This window comes from Phyllobates terribilis, unplaced genomic scaffold (assembly GCF_046119375.1).
Source record: "Phyllobates terribilis strain yellow unplaced genomic scaffold, ASM4611937v1 Scaffold_1__5_contigs__length_1240528914, whole genome shotgun sequence".
NCBI classification, from domain to species: Eukaryota; Metazoa; Chordata; class Amphibia; order Anura; family Dendrobatidae; genus Phyllobates; species Phyllobates terribilis.
The window spans coordinates 518,893,942-518,918,740 of NW_027362761.1; the positions used below are offsets into that span (position 1 = coordinate 518,893,942).

At 41.9% G+C, this 24,799-nt stretch overlaps 1 protein-coding gene across 6 annotated transcripts in view; it reads left to right on the forward strand.

The window, feature by feature from the left end:
• GHR (growth hormone receptor) overlaps positions 1-24,799 on the forward strand; it is a 421,312-nt gene that overhangs the window by 278,831 nt on the left and 117,682 nt on the right. For all 6 annotated transcript variants that reach the window (XM_073680288.1, XM_073680286.1, XM_073680287.1 and 3 more), the window contains one exon: positions 7,355-7,435. In XM_073680288.1, the coding sequence (XP_073536389.1) occupies positions 7,366-7,435 (70 nt within the window). In that variant the 5' untranslated portion in view covers positions 7,355-7,365. The remainder of the gene's footprint in view (positions 1-7,354; positions 7,436-24,799) is intronic.

Sequence of the window (24,799 nt, forward strand, 5' to 3'; positions counted from 1 at the left end):
ATATATATATATATACTGCTCAAAAAAATAAAAAGGAACATTTAAACAACAGAATATAACTCCAAGTAAATCAAACTTCTGTGAAATCAAACTGTCCACTTAGGAAGCAACACTGATTGACAATCAATTTCACATGCTGTTGTGCAAATGGAATAGACCACATCTCAGTAACAATGCTTTCTGGCTGATGTTTTGGTCACTTTTGAATGTTGGTTGTGCTTTCACACTCGTGGTAGCATGAGACGGACTCTACAACCCACAGAAGTTGCTCAGGAAGTGCAGCTCATCCAGAATGGCACATCAATGCGAGCTGTGGCAAGAAGGTTTACTGTGTCTGTCAGCGTACTGTCCAGTGGCTGGAGGCGCTACCAGGAGACAGGCCAGTACACCAGGAGACGTGGAGGGGGCCATAGGAGGGTAACAACCCAGCAGCAGGACCGGAGGAGCACTGCCAGAGTCCTGCAAAATGACCTCCAGCAGGCCACAAATGTGCATGTGTCTGCACAAACGGTTAGAAACCGACTCCATGAGGGTGGTATGAGGGCCCGACGTCCACAGATGGGGGCTGTGCTGACAACCCAACACCGTGCAGGATGCTTGGCATTTGCCACAGAACACCAGGATTGGCAAAGTCGCCACTGGCGCCCTGTGCTCTTCACAGATGAAAGAAGGTTCACACTGAGCACATGTGACAGACGTGACAGAGTCTGGAGACGCTGTGGAGAGCAATCTGCTGCCTGCAACATCCTTCAGCATGACCGGTTTGGCAGTGGGTCAGTAATGGTGTGGGGTGGCATTTCTTTGGAGGGCTGCACAGACCTCCATGTGCTCACCAGAGGTAGCCTGACTGCCATTAGGTACCGAGATGAGATCCTCAGACCACTTGTGAGACCATATGCTGGTGCGGTTGGCCCTGGGTTCCACCTAATGCAGGACAATGCCAGACCTCATGTGGCTGGAGTGTGTCAGCAGTTCCTACAAGATGAAGGCATTGACGCTATGGACTGGCCCTCCCGTTCCCCAGACCTGAATCCGATTGAGCACATCTGGGACACCATGTCTCGCTCCATCCACCAACGTCACGTTGCACCACAGACTGTCCAGTAGTTGGCAGATGCTTTAGTCCAGGTCTGGGAGGAGATCCCACTGGAGACCATCCGCAACCTCATCAGGAGCATGCCCAGGCGTTGTAGGGAGGTCATACAGGCATGTGGAGGCCACACACAATACTGAACCTCATTTTGACTTGTTTTAAGGACATTACATCAAAGTTGGATCAGCCTGTAGTGTGTTTTTCCACTTTAATTTTGGGGGTGACTCCAAATCCAGGCCTCCATTGGTTAATAAATTTGATTTCCATTGATGATTTTTGTGTGATTTTGTTGTCAGCACATTCAACTTTGTACAGAACAAAGTATTCAATGAGAATATTTCATTCATTCAGATCTAGGATGTGTTATTTGAGTGTTCCCTTTATTTTTTTGAGCAGTGTGTATATATATATATATATATATATATATATATATATATATATATACATTTACATATACATACACACATCTGGTAAAGCAGGAACTTATCCCCGTGATTGATAGAACAATATATCTGCCATGTTTTTGTCTCTCCCTTCACTTGGCTTGCTGTACATGACAGGTTCGTGCGACACGTCAAGAGTTACCATTTTTTTCCTATCTCCATGGCAACATCCGACACATGAGACGTGTTGTTTGTCATGTAGTAGCCGTCTATCATGAGAGAAACGAAGTCCTGAGCACTGATATCACATTATAATATCATAAGCTGACAGGAACTAGTAAAGAGAGGAGGCAGCGAGTATAATGTGTATATACAATGAGGCTGAAGGAAGTGTACAGAGATTCCAAGAAGGCCTGTCACTGAGGAAAACAAGATGGAGGTCACCATCCTGTCATTATTAGAGAGACTGATTCCAGGCATCAGTGCCAATTAGTTAGAGAGGCACAGGAGCTGTTAGAGGATAATCATCTGTAGAATTGGGCTCTAGAGATCCCTTCCCATACAGTAATGACCTCCCGTGGATAGCATGTCCACTCATTATCCAAGTGACACTGTGCATGTTCAGGAAAAATATTTACAGACTCAAGACCGGTACATAATAGCAATCTGACGTCAATGGAGACAACCTGAGAAAATACAGATGAGTTGTCATGACAGCTTGGGGTCTGCAGAAGACCCCCATGCCTGTCATCACGATACTCCTGGATACTCCATAGGAGATCGTAATTTTTTTCTCTATATAATAGATCGGAAGATCGCAGCTTCAAGTCTCCTAAGGGGACTATTGAACACAGTGAAAAGTTAAAAAAATTGTAAAAAAAATATTAATAAAATACAAAAGTTCAAATCACCCCCTTTTGCACCATTAAAAATAAAACAATTAAAATAAAAATAAAAACGACACACATTTGGTATCGCTGTGTTCAGAAACGTCCGGTCTATCAAAACATGAAGTAAATTAATCTGATAGGTAAACGGTGTAACAATTAAAAAAAAAAGCCAAAACAACTTTTTTTTGATCGCCGCAACAGTGCAATAAAATGCAATAAGAAGCAATAAAAACATTGTATCTACCCCATAATGGTATCAATAAAAATGTCAGATTAAGCCGCAAAATATAAGCCCTCACCCCGCCGCATTTCCCAAAAAATGGAAACGTTATGGGTCTCGGAAAATGGCGGCAAATGCAAAGACTTTTTTCATACAGATTTCAGAATTTTTTTTCACCACTTAAAAAAAGAACCTATACATGTTTGGTCTCTGCGTACTCGTACTGACCTCATATTTCCAGGTCAGTTTTACTATATAGTGAACATGGTAAATAAAGACCTTAAAAAACAATTGTGGAATTGCAGGGTTTTTTTGCAATTTCACCAAACTTGGATTTTTTTCCGTTTTCCAGTACACTATATGGTAACATTCAAAAGTACAACTCGTCCCATAAAAAATAAGCCCTCATACGGTTATATTGATGGAAAAATAAAAAAGTTATGGCACTTGGAAGAAGGGGAGGGAAAAGCGGAAAATGGCCCAGGGGTGAAGGAGTTAAATACCTTGTCAAGAAAAATCCCTGCGCTCCCGTGATTCTGCAGTGTTTTTCCGTTTTGAGCTGCGTCACTTCCCTGCAGAGAGATTCACGTTTGTTGCTTTTAGAAGGCAACATGTGAAATCTCTGCCTGTAAACATGCGTAGACATACTGGGTGTTTCTGCTGAGTCTTCTGTGGGTGCATGTGCTTTTATCCCTCCCTCCCAGATGCTGCCGATCACAACTTGGCAGTATCTGAGACTGCAAATTTTTTTTAGCAAGTGGCAGGTCCTTTTTAAGGCCGGGGTCCCACTAGCGTATGCCATCCGATGCGAGAGAATCGCATGCGATATGCTAATGACATTTGGCTGCTGCGAGCATGAGCCGAATGTCAGTGCTCCGTGCTTCAATCCTCTCGTACAGAAAGGATCACAGCACAGCTGCGGAGCGGACGGAGAAATAACTTTCTCCATCTCCTCTGCTGCTGGCATCGGCGGGAATCGCACTGCACTCGGGTGATATCCGAGTGCAGTGCAATGTTTCACACGCACCCATAGGCTTATATGGGTGCGTTCGATCCAAATCCAGCATGCAATCGCAGCATGCTGCGATTTTTTTCCCAGTCCGATCACAATCCAATCGGAGCTGGAAAAAAAAACACCACTGAGCACACCATCATAGGAATAAATTGGTCCGAATGTAATCCGATTTTTTATCGGATTGCATTCGTCCAATTTAATCGCAAGTGAGAGCGAGCCCTAAAGGATATATCTGGGACTTTGTGAAAAACAAAACATGTGCCAAAGCACTAACAAGCAGGTAGTTGCTACCTACCTGCCTGTTGTGCCCGGCACCGTACTCCACCTGCACAGAGCCGACACGGACTTTCGCTGAAGTAACATCAACAGAGTGACATTTTCTTTTCCTGTTGACTGGGTTGGACTACTGGTGTCATGCTGATTGACAGCTGGCTCCTCAGTGCCTAATTGGGGGAAGCTGGCTGTCAATCAGCTTGACACCAGTAGTCCCGTCCTGTCAACAGGAAGACAAACCGCTGCTCTGTTGACAGGGAGTAGCTGAGCGGTAAATTACTGGCGCAAGGTACAACAGGCAGGTAGTTGCCTCTGTTAGCAACTACATGCCAGTTATTGGTTAGGCACTTTTTTTTTAAAGTCCCAGATATCCCCTTTAATGCAAACACTGCCTTAGAAATGTCGCACTGACCTCAATATATAAAGCTATGGGTTATTGTATGGTTACTGTTCTTCCCTGCTGTGCTGTCACACGCTATCTTTACACTTTCGTCTGCATTTTTATGGGTCTATCTCCCTATCCCTGTTGCTAAGCTTTGAGCTGTGATGTTCTCTCTAGCCACATTAAAAGCTAAAAGCTGCTGCATTCCCTTCCTCTGCTTTTATACAGGCTAGGATAGTCCATTCTGACCCGGCTTGGCTATATAATGGGATTTGAATGCTTGAAAGAATTATTGGGAAGCCGGGATGATGTGAACCTTTTCTGACTGATGCAATTTTTTGCACTGTGTAAAGTAGAGGCTATTTTTGCGCAGTTTAAAATGTTGGACATCACCGTGTTCAATGAATTTCTAAAAATTTGTCATGAATTCGATTCACATTGTATCGCTCATGTCTAATGTAGCCCCTACAGGAATAACCCTTTAAGCAAGCATTGATCACTTGTTTACAGAAATCTGCCCATGTACTAAGATAATGTAGTATGCTTACCTGCAGTCCTATGTAAAGCCACAAATAAAACTTCTTTATCATATCGCAATGATTTTTCCAAAATGACTAACAGTCCGGCTACACGTCATGTTACTCCTTCGTTGTGCCTCCTTCTGTCCTCAAAGTTTCACTGTTCTCATCAGGAAATTTCAGCATTTCGAGTCCCAATGATTATCCCATAAGTTACTAAATACAGAACACCGTGATACAGGACAATGTGCACATCCTCACGTCGGCCTCCTCTTCCTAATTATTTCATCACAGTCTTATCTTTAATATGCGTTTTCATATTATAGTAAGTAAAATGATTTATAAAAGCTCCACATCAACTCATACGAGGAGAAAATAATGACAGTGTGCAGTAACTGGGGGCAGAGCCCTGATGATAATGATCAATCAAAGTGACGGTAATAATGCATCACTGGAAGAGGCAAATACTTCTTGGGCTGTCTTCACTGAAGCTTGAGATTTATGTGCCGTGCTATAAAATCTGAGGAATAGTATATCTCTGAATTCTGCCAGCAGTGAACATCATGATGCTGACTGCGGCATTTAGTTACATAGATCTTTCTCAATACTGCTTGTTTCACGATTATCTTTCAGTGTAAACAGGCGGCCAGTCACTAGCAAAATGCTAATTCACTGGATGCAATGATCTTTTGTGCAGTGCAAAAGATTATCACTCTCAAAGGGGCATCGCCCTGTGTAAAGAGGACTCGGACTGTCGAGAACTATGGCACGATTGATCGTTTAGTGCAGGGTTCCCCAACTCCAGTCCTCACGGCCCACCAACAGGTCAAGCTTTCAGGACTTCCTTAGCATTGCACAGGTGATAATTACATCCTCTGGACAGGCAATAATTCCATCATCTGGCCAATACTAAGGAAATCCTGAAAACATGACCTGTTGGTGGCTCTTGAGGACCTAGTTGGGGATCCCTGGTTTAATGTCACCGATTGGTCCATGTAAACTGAACGTATTACATTGGTAGTGGAGTTGGTGCGAATCGATTCGTAGGAGAATTTGCAACATCATCGTTGCGCCAGACTAGCTAACCAAAAGAAGAGCCACTGATGTGGCCAGGTAAGAGGTTGTTCTTAAGGCTCTCATCCAGCGGCTACACATTACTGATGTGGTTGGACCATGTTCTGCAAATTGATTTACATCCTCTCTGATTGGAAGGTATAAGACTAGTTCACACTTACTACAAAAAAAGATAGGGCCCACACACCTTTAGTATTAGATTAATGTACAGGTGCACAAATGCGTTATGTCACCAGTATTCAAATATTTATATACGCGATGCATCAGCACACTGCGACTAATGAAGACGGTATCTCCACCATTGCTGTAAACCTTAAAAACCATGTCAAGGTGTATCTAAATATGGATGGTCCCTACCACTTATGTTCACACCTCCCACTGTATGCTACAAAAAAAAGGCCCGGACAGCCGGAGGAAATGGGACAGCAGCAGTAGTTCTCACCTTTTTTGGATGTCTGTATTGTCCAAAGGAAGTCAGAGTGAAGTGGCCCATTAGCGGCCACTGATTGGCTGCAGGGCTCCCTTGACATAAAAACGTCACGCGAGCTGGAAGTGCCGCCATCAAGATGAGTACAGGCTGTTATTATTAAGGGAGAATATAGCACTTGATAAGGAATTGTCCAAGTTGAGGACAACCCCTTTAAGATTGGATGAAACTCGGATAGAATGCTATGGTGCAAAGTAGGTTTTACACGGATCCCCATACACTATAATGGCCGAGTCTGATCTGTAAAACGACGGATGAGAATAGGTTAGCTCTAAGGCCACGTTCCCACTATCAGTATTTGGTCAGTATTCGGTCAGTATTTTTCTCAGGAGTGGGAGCCAAAACCAGGAGTGGGTGATAAATGCAGAATTGGTGACTTGTTTCTATTATACCTTTTCTCTGATTGTTCCTCACCTGAGAAAAAAATACTGACCAAATACTGATAGTGGGGACATAGCCTAAGTCTCACAGACCTCTACAGATTAGTGTGCTATCCAACAATAACAGGTCCGCTTTAAGATGTGTCAAAAAATGTGTGAATGGAGCCTAAGTAGGATATTTTTACAGTATAAGCTTCTGTGGACAGCAGGAAAATCAATCAAAATGTTTTTTTTTTTTTTATCCAATTAGAAATATTTTTTAAAGATTAATTATAGACGTAGAATATATTTTTGGGGAATATTTCAAGGTACTGACTGTATTTCTAAAGATGTGTATTTTTTGACAAACCCATAAGCCAAACTGTAAGGCCACACCACACCCACACAGCTGCGGTTTAGTTGCTGTCTGGCCTGGGTTTTTCTTCTGAGCCTGGCATCGTGTCCAAAAAGTAAGCAAATTAGGAAACTTTCCTGTACTGTATACCCCTTTTGCCTCTTCCTTTTTGTATTAGATGCCAATTTAGCAGAGCATCAAAAATGCTCCTCCTCGTCACAGCTCCAGGGCTACAGTCTGAGGAGACATATTAATATATGACTATCATGCTTTCATACGTTTATAAGCCTCTTCTTTCATTGCAGCTCACACAGGCATGGCTCTTTGGCTGCTCTTGGCATCGCTGGCACTAGTCTGTCCAGGTCTCTCCCTTTCTGCAAGTGAAGGTAAGTTGTGCCATTTCTGTGATTTCACTGTGTGTCTGTATACCATAGTGTGCGTCTGTTATCTTCATATAGGATTCCCTTTGATTCTTGCTTTACATGTGGAGACCAAGTGTGAACGATGGGCCAATTATTGCCTCCACCCAAAAAATTAATTTATTGTATCGTTTGTTGTAAAAGAAACAAAACAAGATACTTTTTTATTGCAATTGTGTTTTTAAAAGTAGAAAATTGCCAACAGAAGTTATACTTAATTGTATACAAAAAAAACAAAGCTCTCATGTTGTGTTTTGCATTTTTGTGTATTTTCCATGCTGTAAACTTCACAATAAATGCAGTTTATGGCAAAGTACTGTAATAAATGGATGGGCCTGATCTGCTATAGTGAGAGCCGCTCTTTGTAAACCTCTCTCTGCTCTGTTTTATATCAGACGTTCCAATGACCCTTTATGAAGTCCATATGACCGAACAGAGCAGATAGAAAAGGGTTGTAGTGTGTATATTTACGAGGGCGAGTCCAAAAATGATCCGCACTCTGGCTGTACAAGTTATTTTAATCAACTTTTTTAACATAATCTCTCTGCTTTTCAATCCACTTTGACCATGTGTCAACAAGCTTTCACATTGCCTCATTAAAAAATATTTTAGGCAGCGAATGCACGGCTGTCTTCGCCTTTTCACCAGACATGAATCTTCTTCCTCGTTGGGCTTCTTTGAAGGATATAATCCACTGTCAGTCGTCCAATAGAATCAGTTCACGTGCACACTCAATGTTGTCATCAGACGTAGGTGTACAAGGGCGTCTGGTTTCTTCTGACACTTGTTCGACATTCCTTGATCTTCTCTATCCATTCATACACATTTTTTCACAACAAAACACTTTCTCCATACTGTGCACAAAGTCTCCGATAAATATCAGCACCAAACACATCCTCAGACCACAAAAAAAAACGGATCACTGCCCACTGATTTTTCTTTTCGGCAAATCACAAGCGGGGCAGCCATTGTTTCTCGCAAGGCAATCACAAATGAGCTGATGTAACCCATTCAAACCTGCACAGCAGTGACTGGGGAGGCTCCAACCTCATGCTAAAAGCACTAATAAGACGGTGCAGTTACCAGAAGTTTTAATATAACCAGAGTGCGGATTCTTTTTGACTCACCCTAGTAGGTTGTTCCATTGTCATTAACTACTATATAGCTTCTATACAATCTGAAGTATTTCAGTGATGTCTGGTCTCGTAGGGAAGGAGCTTGCAAACTCTTCTATTGAGCCTGCCAGCACTGCTCTGAAACTGGCAGGGTCAACTGGTTGGCAACGGTGCTACTCTGTTCCTCTGATGCTGCAGGGGCAACAGTGCTACTCCGTTCCTCTGATGCTGCAAAGGCGCTACTGCGCTCCTCTGATGCTGCAGAGGCAAAGGCGCTACTGTGCTCCTCTGATGCTGCAGAGGCAAAGGCCCTACTGCACAACTCTGATGCTGCAGAGGCAAAGATGCTACTGCGCTCCTCTGATGCTGCAGAGGCAAAGGTGCTACTGTGCTCCTCTGATGCTGCAGAGGCAAAGGTGCTACTGTGCTCCTCTGATGCTGCAGAGGCAAATATGCTACTGTGCTCCTCTGATGCTGCAGAGGCAAAGATGCTACTGTGCTCCTCTGATGCTGTGGAGGCAAAGGTGCTACTGTGCTCCTCTGATGCTGCAGAGGCAAATATGCTACTGTGCTCCTCTGATGCTGCAGAGGCAAAGATGCTACTGTGCTCCTCTGATGCTGTGAAGGCAAAGGTGCTACTGTGCTCCTCTGATGCTGCGGAGGCAATGGTGCTACTGTGCTCCTCTGATGCTGCAGAGGCAAAGGTGCTACTGTGCTCCTCTGATGCTGCAGAGGCAAAGATGCTACTGTGCTCCTCTGATGCTGCAGAGGCAAAGGTGCTACTGTGCTCCTCTGATGCTGCAGAGGCAAAGGTGCTACTGTACTCCTCTGATGCTGCAGAGGCAAAGGTGCTACTGTGCTCCTCTGATACTGCAGAGGCAAAGATGTTACTGTGCTCCTCTGATGCTGCAGAGGCAATGGTGTTACTGCGTTCCTCTGATGCTGCAGAGGTAAAGCTTCCTCATATAGAAAAATCTGAGTTCAGAGTCCGGGCCAATGTGTCAGCCATGCCCCTGGTCTGAGTGGTCAATCATCAAGAGCGCACTGTTTTCCCCAGCAGGCAGGAAGCCAGGTAAACTCCAGAAGATAGCAGCACTGAAGAAGTCAGAATGGACAGGGATTGTGGACAGTAGGATAATTTCCATAAATGAGGTCCAGCATGTGTCCAACAGAGCTCAGCTTTTTGGACCCAAATGAAAAAAGTTGAAAAATAGCATATTTGTATGTGCTGAAGACCACTCAATCATTAATTTTGAAAACACTGTAGAAGCCACGATCCCAGTGACCCTCAGTGAAATGAAAATTCCGAACTATAAAACAGCCAACAGTTTCCAGTTTCACAGATGTTAAACCTTTCAAGTAGTAGTTTTTGGATGCTCACTAGGTCTTACTCATATATCATCTTCTCTTCTTTATATTTTTTTGCAGCAGTATTACTATTTGGAAAAAAATATATATTTCCAGAGCATTAAATAAAAACTGCTGGTGGAGGGTTATAAATATGAGATTTTTCAGAGTATTTTGTGGAGATTTATGCATGAAAAAGAAACAGACCATGATATCTGAAACCTCACACTTCTATAAGATTGCTATCCTGACTTACATTCCGTATATCTCTGCACCATAGCAATGGAAAGATCACTGTAAGGGGGATAGATCACAGAAGCCGTGGTATATTGTGCATACACCTATGTGATGAAAATACAATTAGACAGATTTATATATTTTGGATGTAAGTGTGGTTCCATGACATAGATAAACCTATTAAAGGATAGAGACACTTTTGGGGATTTTTTTAATGCATGTATTTTAGACTTAAAGGGAATTTGTCAGCAGGTTTTTGATACGTGATCTGAAGACAGCATGCTGTAGGGGTTAAAACACAGATTCCAGCGATGCCTCTCTTATCAAGCTCAGTGGTTTTGCTTGCTTTCAATAATTTTTTAGCACCAGGAGCTTATCATTGCTGTGACCCAGCAGTTCCTGGTCCTGCACGCCCCCTCCTTTGATAGGCACTTAACTGTCTATAGACATTGTATATGCAGTGCCTGGTGTGGGCGTGGTTAGCTGTGGAGAGGGCGGGGTTAGCTGTGGAGAGGGTGGGGTTAGCTGTGGTGTGGGTGGGGTTAGCTTTCTCAGCTCTGCTTCCTTGCTAAGTCTAAAAGCTCTGATTGTGTCAGAACGGCTGAACCCAGTAATCTAAGTGATACATCGTTGGATTTAGCTTCTCTTTGCCTACATCAGGATGCTCTCAGATGAGGTAGCAAAAACCTGCTGACAGATTCCCTTTAAAATACATTTTATAATTGCGAAAAAAAATGCTGTAGCCTCTGTGTTCCACTGTCGATTGCTGTCTATAGAATGAGTAAATTGAGAATCCGTCAGTGAGCTTATGGATGGGACAGTTTGTAACGCTTTTTCCTGCTTTTTCTGGGCTACTTTCAGCTGATCTTTGACCACATCAAAGACCAGCTGAATTTAGATGTTGTTTGTGGTTATAAATTAGCAGAGGAGTTCAGAAAAAGCTGTATGGAGCGAGGGAGCGGCCATTTAATGGACACGGCCGTCCTGTGGCACACTCCCATGCACTCGAATCCTTGCAGCGCACAGTGCATGCACTGGGGGGATTCATAGGTCTACAGTCACACACAGAGTGACTGCAGACTTTTCATTTTAGACCGTATAACCCCTTTAAGGTCTCATTAAAGCATAAAAAGAAAGAGTTGTACCCAGAAATTAAATAGCGACCAAGGATGATTCTGCCAGACATCAACAGAATCACAAAAGACAAACCAAAGTCAAAAAGTACAAAACAACGCAAAAGTAAAAGCAGATATAACTGTTGTCCCCATAAACAGTTTTTTGATACAATAATTGTTATTTCTTGAAAGATCTAAACATTTATTTGCTTTTGTATTCCGCAATCTGCTGCATATTATAAAATACATCTGAAAGCCCAGCATGGGGGAAGGATTACTTAGACAAAATTGCTAATCCTTCCGATTCATCTGTCATCAGGGCGGCCCTCCAGGACCACTGAATGCCTGTGATGAATGGATACCCCATCTGAGTGTTGAGTCAAACTATAGGAATAATGTGATGTGTGGAATCACTGGAATCCCCCCTTAACTGCTCCTGACATCAAATCATGCTTCTATCTGCAAAATAAAAAAGTTAAAAGTTACAAAAATACCTGAAAGTTTCTGACACTACAGCAAGCAGCAGTGTATTATCCTGAAAACATTTACAAGTCAAGTACTTAAAAGTGGCTTTTGAAGAGGATTTTAAGGTCCAGGAGCCATATCTTCAATCCCTTGATGCAATTTTCCTTTTTTACCAATCTTTTCTATACAGCATTGCTTCAGGAATAAAACGAGGTTGCACAACCTTTTCTAGTTTAAAGGTTACACTGTAAGATTTTATCACTTTAGAGGTCCATTATGAGGATTGAAGAGAACCTGTTTTGTAATATAAAGTAAAGACCTAGCTGTAATGGTGCTGTAATACTGATCAAATTGATAATTTTGGTGGAGAAATCCACTTTGTGGTTCTGCTTTAATCAACATTAGAGGTTTTCTGCAAATTAGATTTCGGTGCACAGGGGCTGGACTGTGCACTTAGTCTTCTCCTCCCACTCTGTGATTCCTGGCCCCTCTGCTGCCTCCGGTCTATGAATGACCTGCCTCCTCTGTTTGAAATCTCAGCAATCACCTGTCATTCACAGATCAGAGGCAGGCGGCGGGGCCGGGGAATCACAGACTGGGAGGAGAAGACCCAGTGCACGGTCCGGCCTCTGTGCACCGAAATCTAGTTAGCAGAAAACTTAAAATGGTGATTAAAGAAGGACAACAAAGTGGATTTGTTCACCAACTGAATCAATGTAATCAGTATTACAGCGCCATTACAGTTAGGTCTTTACATTACAAAATCGTTCTGACAGGTTCTCTTAAAAGTGTTATTTCCTCAATCAAGCAATGCCAAATATTTTTTTTTTCACAAAGCACAGTATCTATATGACTGTTGTTAATATACAATAGAACATACAACATAAAGTTTATTTCTTGTGTCTTTGTGAGGGGGGGGGGTTCATCTCCTTTTGCTAATTTGTGCATCAAGCTTCACATCTCAATTGCCAGTCCTATTCTTATCTGCTAAAATTATATTTCCCAGCAGCACCCTGCTTCTCCTCAGTGCTGCAGACCCCTTCCCTGCCTTCCTGCGTGTTTCCGGATAGAGATAGACAAATCTCAATATGGGCAATTTTTATTTATATGGCTGAAGTGACCATTGATGGCTTTGAATGTAGCGACTGTGACCCACTATTTGATCAATATTCATTACGATTTACAAACTCCACATTTCATTGGTGGTTCATAGAAAATTTTCAGAGCATGATGCTTTCTTCCTACATGCAGTTGCAATTGAGCTTTGTTACAAACCAGTTGTTAGGGCACTAAGGATGCCATAAGAGTTTATGGGGTCTGTTTTATTAGGCAGGATCATAGGTGCATCTGTTTTTCATGAATTAGACATTAGGTATAAATGCAGCTGGTATCAGTGGGATGTTCATTGTAGCATAGCTGAACTGTGCTACAACCTGGCTATCAATTGTTTTATTAGACAGGGTCATTAGGTGCATCTTAGCATGTTCAACCAACAGCATTAGAACTAATGAGGGACGGATCTGTAAGAGTGTTGGACTGTACTAATGCGTTCTTACTCCTAAAGGCACCAATCGCATCATGTAGATAATGTCATGCGCTTTAAACATATATTGTGTTATGCAATTTTAATGTATATGGTGAATAGACTGTGATATGGTAGTGTACAGTAAGGGTAGAGATATAGATCCAAATTTAGGACATAAGAAAAGGACAGTAGGCTTAGTACATACTGTTATGAGAGAGTAACTGTAGTTAGCTAAGACATAGGATAAGATCTAGTTAAAGTTTTGGACTAGCCCACAGTGGGAGGGGGTTGTACTAGTGAAAAGCAGGCACTTCCTGATAGTCAGATAGGGAAGTACAGTAACCAAGGTCAAGTTCAAGTGCAGTGGGTTGCTAGCACCTTGCGGACATTCCTCCAATGTCTGGAGCACAGGGCTCGGTACCGATACTATGGAGAGTGCCTTATCCTTTGGCATACAGGGGACGATGGACGTGGAACCGCGAGAAGGGAAGGTAAAGGATCCTGGGTGTACTGCGGGACTGAACAGGAAATCTCAGGGGCTGAGAGAGCCAGTAAATGTGGGGATAGTCCAGGAGGAACGGATAGAGATGCTGAGGGCGTGCTGTGTTTTAAAGAAACAAGGAACGGGAAGTGTGGTGCCCAATGCTGCGTGTTGCAATCTGATGAACTTGAACTGTCCAGTAAACTTTTGGTTGTTGAAACGAACCGGGTGTCCCTTGATCTATTTGCGGTGGCTCCTGAAGATGGAGGCTTGGAGACAGCAAAGGTTTGATACACACCACACAGGATTGCACATTGGGACTTGGACACGAGTTTCCTGTAAAATGCCAGGGGGTTATGGAGCAGCAGCTCGGTCATGGCTTCCTCCTACGGTCACTTTACAGATCCATTGGCAACAGACAAGGAGATGGTAAGGAGAGCCCAAGCTGTCATCATTAGGAGGGTGATAGCTGCAAGTTGGTGAGAATTGATCTCTACAGAACAGTAGGTTTCAGCCTATTACCAGTCCCAGTCGTCAGAATAATGAATGGCATTGTGTTTTTTAATATACAGTAGATAATGATATGGGAAATTATGTAAAAACTTCTAAAAATTCCTAAAAAAACATAACAATTATATTTAAACAAGTTATTTTCTAATGTCATATCCCCTAACTAGGGGTAACGACTGAAAAATTACTTTTTGGCCATACCCCAGTGTGATAACATTTCTCAAAAATGTGTTAATTAAATACTTGATTGGCATCAATTCGAACATAAATCGATATCCTCGATAAGGCTGCAGCTTATCGAGGCAACTAAGCGGCATCAACATGAATTAGCTGGCAGAGAGCATAGTAATAGAGTATTTATCATGCTGCCTACATCCGTTCCTTGCCATGTTTTAATAATATTTTTGAGTTTTTTATAGGTAACAGATGGGTATCAAACGGCAGTCATTGCGTTGGTCCAGCAAAATTCATGTTACAAGAAATCTATCTTTGTATTAGAGGATTGTTCATGTGCTTTGTAATGCTTATTATGTGCCTTTAACCGGGAACATCAACCGTTCTAGCTGAATCCTCCTTTTTATGTCTGTCATGCCTTTTTACTATTACGACACATATAATGATAGTTCTCAGATTACAAAGAACAGCGTCTTTCTTGTCCCTTTCACCACAGTTGGATTGTTCTTGATGCTGATTTGAAGAGAAATAATTTGTTCAGCTTGTTTTCTGGGCTTATTGCTGGAGCTCTTATGATCAGAGTGGGCTGATGATAGACGTGGTGGCTACAGGAGCGATCGCTGGAGGGGTCCGTCATACATACAAGAAATGTCTGGGGTAGTAACTGCTGCAAAGTACCAGCTCGGTCTGGGCAAGCTGGGAGGTGTCATCCTGCAACAGCTGGGGGGCCACAGGACAGGGTAGAAATATACCAGTACACCAACACGTTCATCATCAGAACTAAGAATAAGCACAGCATGGTAGAAGTAATATAGTGAATAAAAAGTAAATGCACAAATAAATCTAAATACACTCGTTAAGTATAATCAGATAATTAAATATTATTTAAATAAGGCTTTATTCTAAATATATATATTTTTTAAATTTGTGTGTTTATATCTATAAAACATGTTTAAAATGTCCCAGTTTTCACGCAAGCTACTGAAGCATACATAAAAAGCTGAGATTTCCTGTATTCTGTAACTCGCTGCATGCTTTGCTGTGCAGACTGGGGCAGAGTCAGCAGAGAGCAGGAGATTTAAAGGGGTGGATCGAAGGCAAACTAAATTTTATTCAAAATCCCTAACTATTTATTGCCATAATCTAAGCTGTTTCCTAACATACCTGTATTAAAAATTCCCTACCGTGCCCTAACTACACTATCTTAACAATTTTTTTTCTCTATTTCCTGTGTGATTACGCTTCATTTGAGAATCCCAATGCAGGCTGAGATACTCAAACCAAGCATCATCAGAGGAGGGGGAAGAGGCTGCAGTCACTGCCACATCCCTTGCTCCCTCCCTGAAACAAAGTGTCATCAGTGACGCTCGGTTTAGAGGCTGTGTTCATCCCTGCTCTGTCCCTTCTTGCAAGCTGTGCAGTGTTCGGTCTGCACAGTGACAGCGTCCGCTCTGTTTCCGGCTAAGATCAGTAATAATCAGCCGGCAACAGAGTGGTGTCAGAATATCCGGCGTGCAAGAGACTAGCGCCAACCCCCAAGATGGTCTGCAGGTCAATTTACGTTGTGTAAAAAAAAAAAAACACATTGGGCAGGAGATTTTTATAAATCCTATCAATTTCGCTGGAACGTTAAGACGCTGCGTTTTTTTTTTTGTGCAGTAAAAATACACAGCATTAAAAACTCACCAAAGACTCATCACTCATCGAGGGAACGTAACTTTATATTTTTTTGTGATTTCAACCTTTTGCTAAAAAAAAAAATTGTCATCACTATCTGGGGTTTGTAAACTTAGTGGGGGCTTTTAGACAAAGAGTCAAGATGCAGAATAATACAGGGACCACTTTTGGCTCTTGGATTCTTCATAGGCCAAGTTGTGTCTATTGTTCCATGGTTGTATATTGTGTAAACACAACAATTGTTGATTCGGTTGCTGCATTGGCTCCGACCTTGGTGACTGACCCTTTGTAAAAGCGATTTGCTCATGACATGGTTCATGATGAAAATATATGCAGCTGACTGTTGGTGTCACAAGAGACTATGCTTCTGGCCGAACACACAGCCAGCTTAGTGTATGTGGAAGTATTTATTTACAGCAATGCAGCTAGATAGAATAGAATTGTATGGAAGAAAACACACCCCAGTACATATAGCATTTTTATAATCAATAGCATAACATCATTTAATTACCTGACTGTGGCAAACTGTATCGGGGCTACTAACACCATCAGCAAAACTGAAATGTTTAAAAGGCACCTGTCACCTGATTCATGCTGCCCAAACCGCGGGCAGAATGAATTAGAGCCGGGCCACGATTGCCACGACTGCAGCCAGATATATTCGTCTCTAAAACGCACCAGCGATTCAGAGAAAATATACTTTAGAGGTGAGTTAACAGGCCTCTAGCCATGGGAAAACTTGGCAATCCTCCCTAGCAGCGCTGGGAGAAGCTGGCCAAGGGCAGAGCCGGACTAGTCTTGTCTCTTCATATGGTCCTCGGACAGATCTTTAAAGTATACCATCTCTGAAAGGTCGTAACGTTTCAAAGAAGAATGTACTTGGGTTCAATCGTGCTGCCAGGAACTGATTCTTGCTGCCCGCAGTTTGGGCAGCATTAATCATTCGACAGGTTCCCTTTAACTTCTATCTTGAATCTCGTAAAACCCACAGATACAAAGTCAAAAGTTAACATATATTCAAAGATGCAAATATAGACCCAAATAAGGTCACCATCCATTGCAAGTGGGAAGCTGGATAGGGCTAATCTCCTACAATATATTAGTATGAACCAGGTAAGAGGATGACAAACTCAGGGGCTTATTTCTGAGAATGGATGAGTTGAAGATATGAACCAGGTCCAGGCAATATCCGACTTTGACTCTTGCACTCTGTCAACAAATGGTGACTAGTGATGAGCGCAAGTGGTCTTTACTCAAGTTTACCTAGGGTGCTCGGGTATGCACTGAGCAGATCAGGTGCTCGAGTGAGATGTTCACGTCCCCGCGCAAGCGTGTTTCACGGCTGATAGACAGCCACAAACCATGCGGGGATTGCTAATGCAGTATTTGTCAGGCAATCCCCGCATGTTTTGTGGCTGTCTATTAGCGGTGAAACATGCAGGCGCAGGAACACGAACATGTCACTTGAGCACCCGCAATATTCGGTGCATACCCGAGCACCCTCGGCAAACTCGAGTAACGAGTACTTGCGCTCATCACTAGTGGTGACGTGTCTTCAAAGAATATTAAGTAAGAAATTCAACACTTGTGCTATGTGTGAAAAAAAGTAAGCAATATAGTTAAATTAGGAGAGATTGCAGAAAAAAAAAACTTCCTTCCTTAGTTACTGTTATTAATCAAACCCTTAAAGAAATATCCAAACTGTTTTTTTGTTTCTAAATAGAAAACAAAATCATGGTTTGATGAATTTTTCATATATCTTCATACTGGTCACAGCATTAGTTTTCTAAAACAGAGCTTCCCCTGTTTGGTTGTAAGTATTAAACTACAGAATTCCAGCTGTCTGCAGCCACCACCAGGGGGAGCTTAGGAGCTTATTGCATACAGTCTAATCTTAAAAATCAATGGTAAAGCAGTATACAGTAAGCGTCACATAGTGGCAGCGGAAGTCTAGCTAGGATTTTGAGATCTTTACATGGTGTCTAAAACACCTAGCAAAAAATAAAAATATAAGAAATGTTCAACCAACCATTCAGCTGACAGCAGATGTAAAAAAATTGGCTAACGAAGAAATGATATGAGTGCCAGCCAGAGCATCACTGACTTGTAGACACTTAAGACAGGATTCATGTTGTCTGTCTACACCTCGGATGTCTCCCTCTTTCCTCCTCTAGACATTCAGGTTGAGTTTAATGTAGAGCATGATTATTAATCCACATTATAATTGGACACAGACGACAGGTACGCACCTCCATCTGTGATGCATCTTGAAACCTCAGCACATCTGCTTTCCAGTCTCTGATTGATCTTGTACGACTTTTCCTACTAATCTTTATGAAGAAAATATTAATGTGCTGATTTCTAACCATCAGCGTCTTATTGATTCTAGATCTTATTGATTTTAGAATATATTGACAATTACTTATATCTGCAAACTCATCCACCCACACACTGCAGGGTATTCAAGACCCTCATCTATCTATAATGGAGAGCATTTCTCGCTCTGGAGGACATGTTCACAGACATTCCATTAATATTAATCAGTACAGTGTAATATTTTATTTCTCCTGTGGTGGCGCTGTAGGGAAATAAAATACTTGCTGCTAAGTTCTTTGACAGATTGCAGCTGATTGCTGGGGGTCCCAGCAGTAGGGCGCATAGTAAACCCTTAGGATAATACAGGATTTCCAAAGTTCTCAACCCCTTTAAATACCAATTCTCTGATATTAGGGGATTATTTTTTTAAATATTCCTTAATACTATTTGAAAGTGACGATTCATGGTAAACGTAGGGTTAAAGTACACAACATTTTAATTTCTGCTTTTGGTTTTTTTTTTTTTGTTTTTTTATTTCCAGGACTTGGTTCATATTTTATCATTCATTTTTATGTAAAAATAATAGACACGTAATATTAATTAAACACACTAATCAGCCTGGGTGAATAGCGTGGAGCTGGCCTGCCCTCGTGTGCTGCACTGTATATTTAGACCCTGAGCTAGCCAGTTTGGGTCAGATGAGGACAGAGACAGAATAATCTAGGAATGGGTCCAAGAAAATGGAGCAACTTAAAAGCTCCAAACTAAGCTCCAAAACCAATCTCTCTGTAGTGGAAAAGCAACATAACACATTGAGGATTGCTCCTTTTTTTCTTCCCTTGTTTCTTGGACATTTCTAGTTACTTTATTTTTGCATACAGTAGTTTTCGGCCGCGTTCACACGTTCAGTATTTTACATCAGTAAAACCAGGGGTGGAACAATCAGAGGAAAAGTATAATAGAAACACATCACCACTTCTACATTTCTCACCCACTCCTGGTTTTGGCTTACAAATACTGATGTAAAATACTGACCAAACACTTAACGTGTGAATGTGACCCTACAGTTTGGCATTAGTTTACCAGTGCGAGACATGTAATGACTGACAGTCTGCTCTTCTGAACTACATGTCTCACACTGGTAAAGTAATTCCTCATTTCATTTGAAATAAGCTCGGGAGATCTATGTCCGGCCCATAGATCTTAACAGCTTATTTACATTTTAAGAAGTCTGTGGATTTGTTTTGAATAAAACATTGGATCGTAGATATCAAGGCATCATTTTATTCATCTTTCTATGAAACATGTGCCCACATTGATGGCTTAGGAGGGTTGATCCTACTGAAAGATTCCCTTGAAAGAGATTGTCCACTACTTTTACATTGATGACCTGACCTTAGGATAGGTCATCAATGTCTGATCGTCTGGGGTCCGACACCCGGCACCCCCGACGATCAGCTGCTATCAGCGGCGGCTGGAAGTACTTACTTGCGGAGCTGACCATCACATGCAACTTCATCAATAACATTATCACATGAGTTATCGGCTCGCTGCCCAGACAATAGGAGCAGCCTTGCTTCTCTGGACGACCCTTTCCCCTTGATCTGAAGTTGTTGTATTCCTGCTTTGTCAATAGGGTTCAATGACATTCACATGTTCAGTAACGCGGAGCTGGCGAGTGCAGCAGATCTGTGAAAGTAGATCAGATCATGTAACACATAATAAGAGCATTACATCAGAAGGTGGAAAATGGTTTATAAAGACCTTGAAAAACAGCAGCACACGAGAGAGAGAAATAATCGTTCTGTTTAACAGTAAGGTATATGTGCAATTGTGTAACGAAAAGATATAAAGATCTCCGCTTCTTGTCAGTGAGCCGAAACATTCCTGTTTACTAATAGAAATCAAATCAGTCTTGAGAAGGGGACCGGTCACATGCTGCGCTCAGTGGGTAAATGGTCAGATTTCCCAAATATACAAATAGGAATCCCGAGCACCTCTTCACTAACAATGGATTGAGTCAGAGCCCCATTCTCGAGATTTATCCAGGTCCCATTGGTGGAACCCACATCTACTATACATTTATGGCATATGTTAAAAATATGCCACAGATGTACAGGATGGGTATCCTGAGGGGACAGTGACACCTTTCTATTTTGCTGATCAGTGGGATTCCTGGGGCTTAGATAAAACATTGATCGTCCAGCAGAGATTTAATCCATGAAGTCCTTATAAAGGGAATCTATCAGTACATTTTTGCTATGTTATCTGAAGACAGCATTGGGCTTAGCTGTGCTGTGGGCTGTGTTAGCTGTGGTGTAGGCGGTGTTAGCTGTGGTGTGGGCGAGGTTAACTTTCTCAGCTCTGCTGCACTGCTAAATCTAAAGCCCTGTAATCTAAGTGATACATCGTTGGATTCAGGGTCTCTTTGCCTACATTACACTACTCTCAGATGGGGTAGCGAAAACCTGCAGACAGATTCTCTTTAATACTCCCTTGTATGTAAGGGTCTATCCCGCTTCCTCGGCAGAGTGCATCTGCCATATGCATCAGGAAAGCTTCTGGCGCATTCTTTAAATGGATCATATTTCCATTTCAATGAGGTCATTTTGGTCTTTGGCTGGTATAAGTCTGGATTTTTTCCCTGTAGCCCATATGTTGATTTTAATTTTTTCATTTATTGGCATTTGTTCATTTTCACTTGGATGTACAGGCTGCAGCACTACATTTGCCTTAAATGGGATTATTCCTACAGTAGTTTGAAAGTTATCCCTTACCCATAGGTTAAGGAATAACCCCAATTGCTGGAGGTCCATCCGCTGAGACCCCCATTGATCCTGATAATGTGAATGGAGCGGTGGTCGATCATTTGCATCTCAGATCCATTAATTTTCTATGTCACTGGCAGACGTAGCTGAGCCCAGCATTCAGATGTTCTTTGGAGGTGCATATGATCGATCACCACTTCATTCACATGGGCCCTATGCTAGGGATCGGTGGGGGTCCCAGTGGTCGGTATACCAGTAATTGGGAAGACCAATAGGAGCATAGGCAATAACTTTAAAACTTGATACAACCCCTTAAAGGCTTTGTTTCTTTGTGCAGAAATGCTACATTTTGTTCACTGCATTTTTTTCTGCTGATGACCTTAAGGCTGTGTGCCCACTATGCGTTTTTTAAGCGTTTCCGCTGCAGAAATGCTTAAAAAACGCTTGGTAGAAGGTCTGCAATGTTCCCCAATGATAATCAGCATGTACTGTGCACATGCTGCGGAAATTTCTGCTGCGGATTATCATTGCGGAAAAATCCACAGCACTACCAATTATTTTGCGTAATCACGTTTTCGCCGCCATTGACTTGCATTGAATTGCTTAATATCCACATGACTACATGTGCACATGCGGATATTAAGCGATTCAATGTGCGGATGGTACCCGGGTCTGGAGAAGAGGAGACTCTCCTCCAGACCCGGGTACCATGGTACCTGTAAAAAAAAGAATTAAAATAAAAAAATACATTATACTTACCTTCAGATGGCCCCCAATCTTTTTTACGCTGCGTCCAGTCTCTTGTACAGCTCGCGATGGTCTAAAAGGACCTGCCATGACGTTATTTAGTCATGTGACAGGTCACGCGACCACCGACGTGGTCACGCGACTAAATGACGTCATGGAAGGTCCTTTCACACCACCGCGAGCCGTACAAGAGACCAGACATAGCAGAGAAAAGACCAGGGGCCATCAGAAGGTAAGTATAATGTTTTTTTTTTGTTTTTTTTTTACAATTTTTAATCTTTTTTCAACTATTAACTTGGTCACACTATATAAATCCATGCCGGTTGCATGGATTTATATAGTGTGACCAAGTCGTCAAGCACTTTCCAAGTGATGCTAAAATCGCTTGGAAAGCACTTCAAGCACTTTCCAAGTGATGCTAAAATCGCTTGGAAAGCACTTGTCAATCCGCATGCAGAAATGCAAGTGAAGAACGCTTCACATCCGCTTGTCCCTGGCAGGAAAAACGCATGTAAAATCCACATGTACAATCCGCATGCGTTTTTTCTGCCAGGGAGATGCAGAAACACTCAGGAAAAATCCGGAGCATTTCTGCATCGTGGGCACATAGCCTAAGAGTTGGTGTCCACATCATAATAGCAATAGCAATCTACTCTGTTGCTTTTTTTGATACTTTTTTCACGCGTTACCCCTTTATGCGTTTTTAGTTTAGATTTGATGCAGAGTTTTTTTAAATGCACTTATTTGTGCAGAAACAGTGGGATTCTGCACTTAAAATCACAATTTTCCATGCATTTTTTAGGCTTCCCATAGAAGTCTATAGAGTAAAAAAACGCACAGATCGGCATCGTCTTTGAATATGGCCCAAAACTCCAGAACCCCAATGGAAACCTGACATACTCTATTATAAGTCAATGAAAACCTATAAAATGTGCAGTGATGTAGAAGCCCGGAAGGTAGTGTGAACATAGTCCTAGTATTTATTGAATTATGTGTTTTTTTTTTATCTTGTCTCAATTTACGCTTCGTCCAATGTGTATAAGACTGAATTGCGACGTCCGAGACGACGAGCCTATGCTCTGTTATTTATGAAGCCGACAGGTTTAATATTTGCAAATTGACTGCATCCATCGCAGTTATTTCCAGGATATACAGTTATATGAAAAAGTTTGGGCACCCCTATTAATCTTAAGGTTAATGTTTTATAAAAATTGGTGTTTTTACAATATCTATTTCAGTTTGATATATGTAATAACTGTTGGACACAGTAATGTTTCTGCCTTGAAATGAGGTTTATTGTACTAACAGAAAATGTGCAATCTGCATTCAAACAAAATTTGACAGGTGCATAAGTATGGGCACCTCACCAGAAAAGTGACATTAATATTTAGTAGATCCTCCTTTTTCAAAAATAACAGCCTCTAGTCGCTTCCTGTAGCTTTTAATGATTTCCTGGTTCCTGGATGAAGGTATTTTTGACCATTCCTCTTTACAAAACAATTCCAGTTCAGTTAAGTTTGATGGTCGCCGAGCATGGACAGCCCTCTTCAAATGATCCCACAGATGTTCAATGATATTCAGGTCTGGGGACTGGGATGGCCATTCCAGAACATTGTAATTGTTCCTCTGCATGAATGCCTGAGTAGATTTGGAGCGGTGTTTTGAATCATTGTCTTGCTGAAAGATCCATCCCCTGCGTAACTTCAACTTTGTCACTGATTCTTGAACATTATTGTCAAGAATCTGCTGATACTGAGTGGAATCCATGCGTCCCTCAACTTTAACAAGATTCCCGGTGCCAGCATTGGCCACACAGCCCCAAAGCATGATGGAACCTCCACCAAATTTTACTGTGGGTAGCAAGTGTTTTTCTTGGAATGCTGTGTTTTTTTGCCGCCATGCATAACGCCTTTTTGTATGACCAAACAACTCAATCTTGGTTTCATCAGTCCACAGGACCTTCTTCCAAAAAGAAATTGGCTTCTCCAAATGTGCTTTTGCATACCTCAGCCGACTCTGTTTGTGGCGTGCTTGCAGAAACGGCTTCTTTCACATCACTCTCCCATACAGCTTCTCCTTGTGCAAAGTGCGTTGTATAGTTGACCGATGCACAGTGACACCATCTGCAGCAAGTTGATGCTGCAGCTCTCTGGAGGTGGTCTGAGGATTGTCCTTGACTGATCTCACCATTCTTCTTCTCTGCCTTTCTGATGTTTTTCTTGGCCTGCCACTTCTGGCCTTAACAAGAACTGTCCCTGTGTTCTTCCATTTCCTTACTATGTTCCTCACAGTGGAAACTGACAGGTTAAATCTCTGAGACAGCTTTTTGTATCCTTCCCCTGAACAACTATGTTGAATAATCTTTGTTTTCAGATCATTTGACAGTTGTTTTGAGGAGCCCATGATGCCACTCTTCAGAGGAGATTCAAACAGGAGAACAACTTGCAAGTGGCCACTTTAAGTAGCTTTTCTCATGATTGCATACACCTGGCTATGAAGTTCAAAGCTCAATGAGGTTACAAAACCCAAAAAAGTGCTTTAGTAAGTCAGTAAAAAGTAGGTAGGAGTATTTAAAACAAGAAAATGATAAGGGTGCCCATACTTATGCACCTGTCAAATTTTGTTTGAATGCAGATTGCACATTTTCTGTTAGTACAATAAACCTCATTTCAAGGCAGAAACATTACTGTGTCCAACAGTTATTACATATATCAAACTGAAATAGCTGTTGCAAAAACACCAATTTTTATAAAACATTAACCTTAAGATTAATAGGGGTGCCCAAACTTTTTCATATAACTGTATATAGTTATAATTAGCTAATTTCAGACACTTCACTGCAGAACTGCGCAAC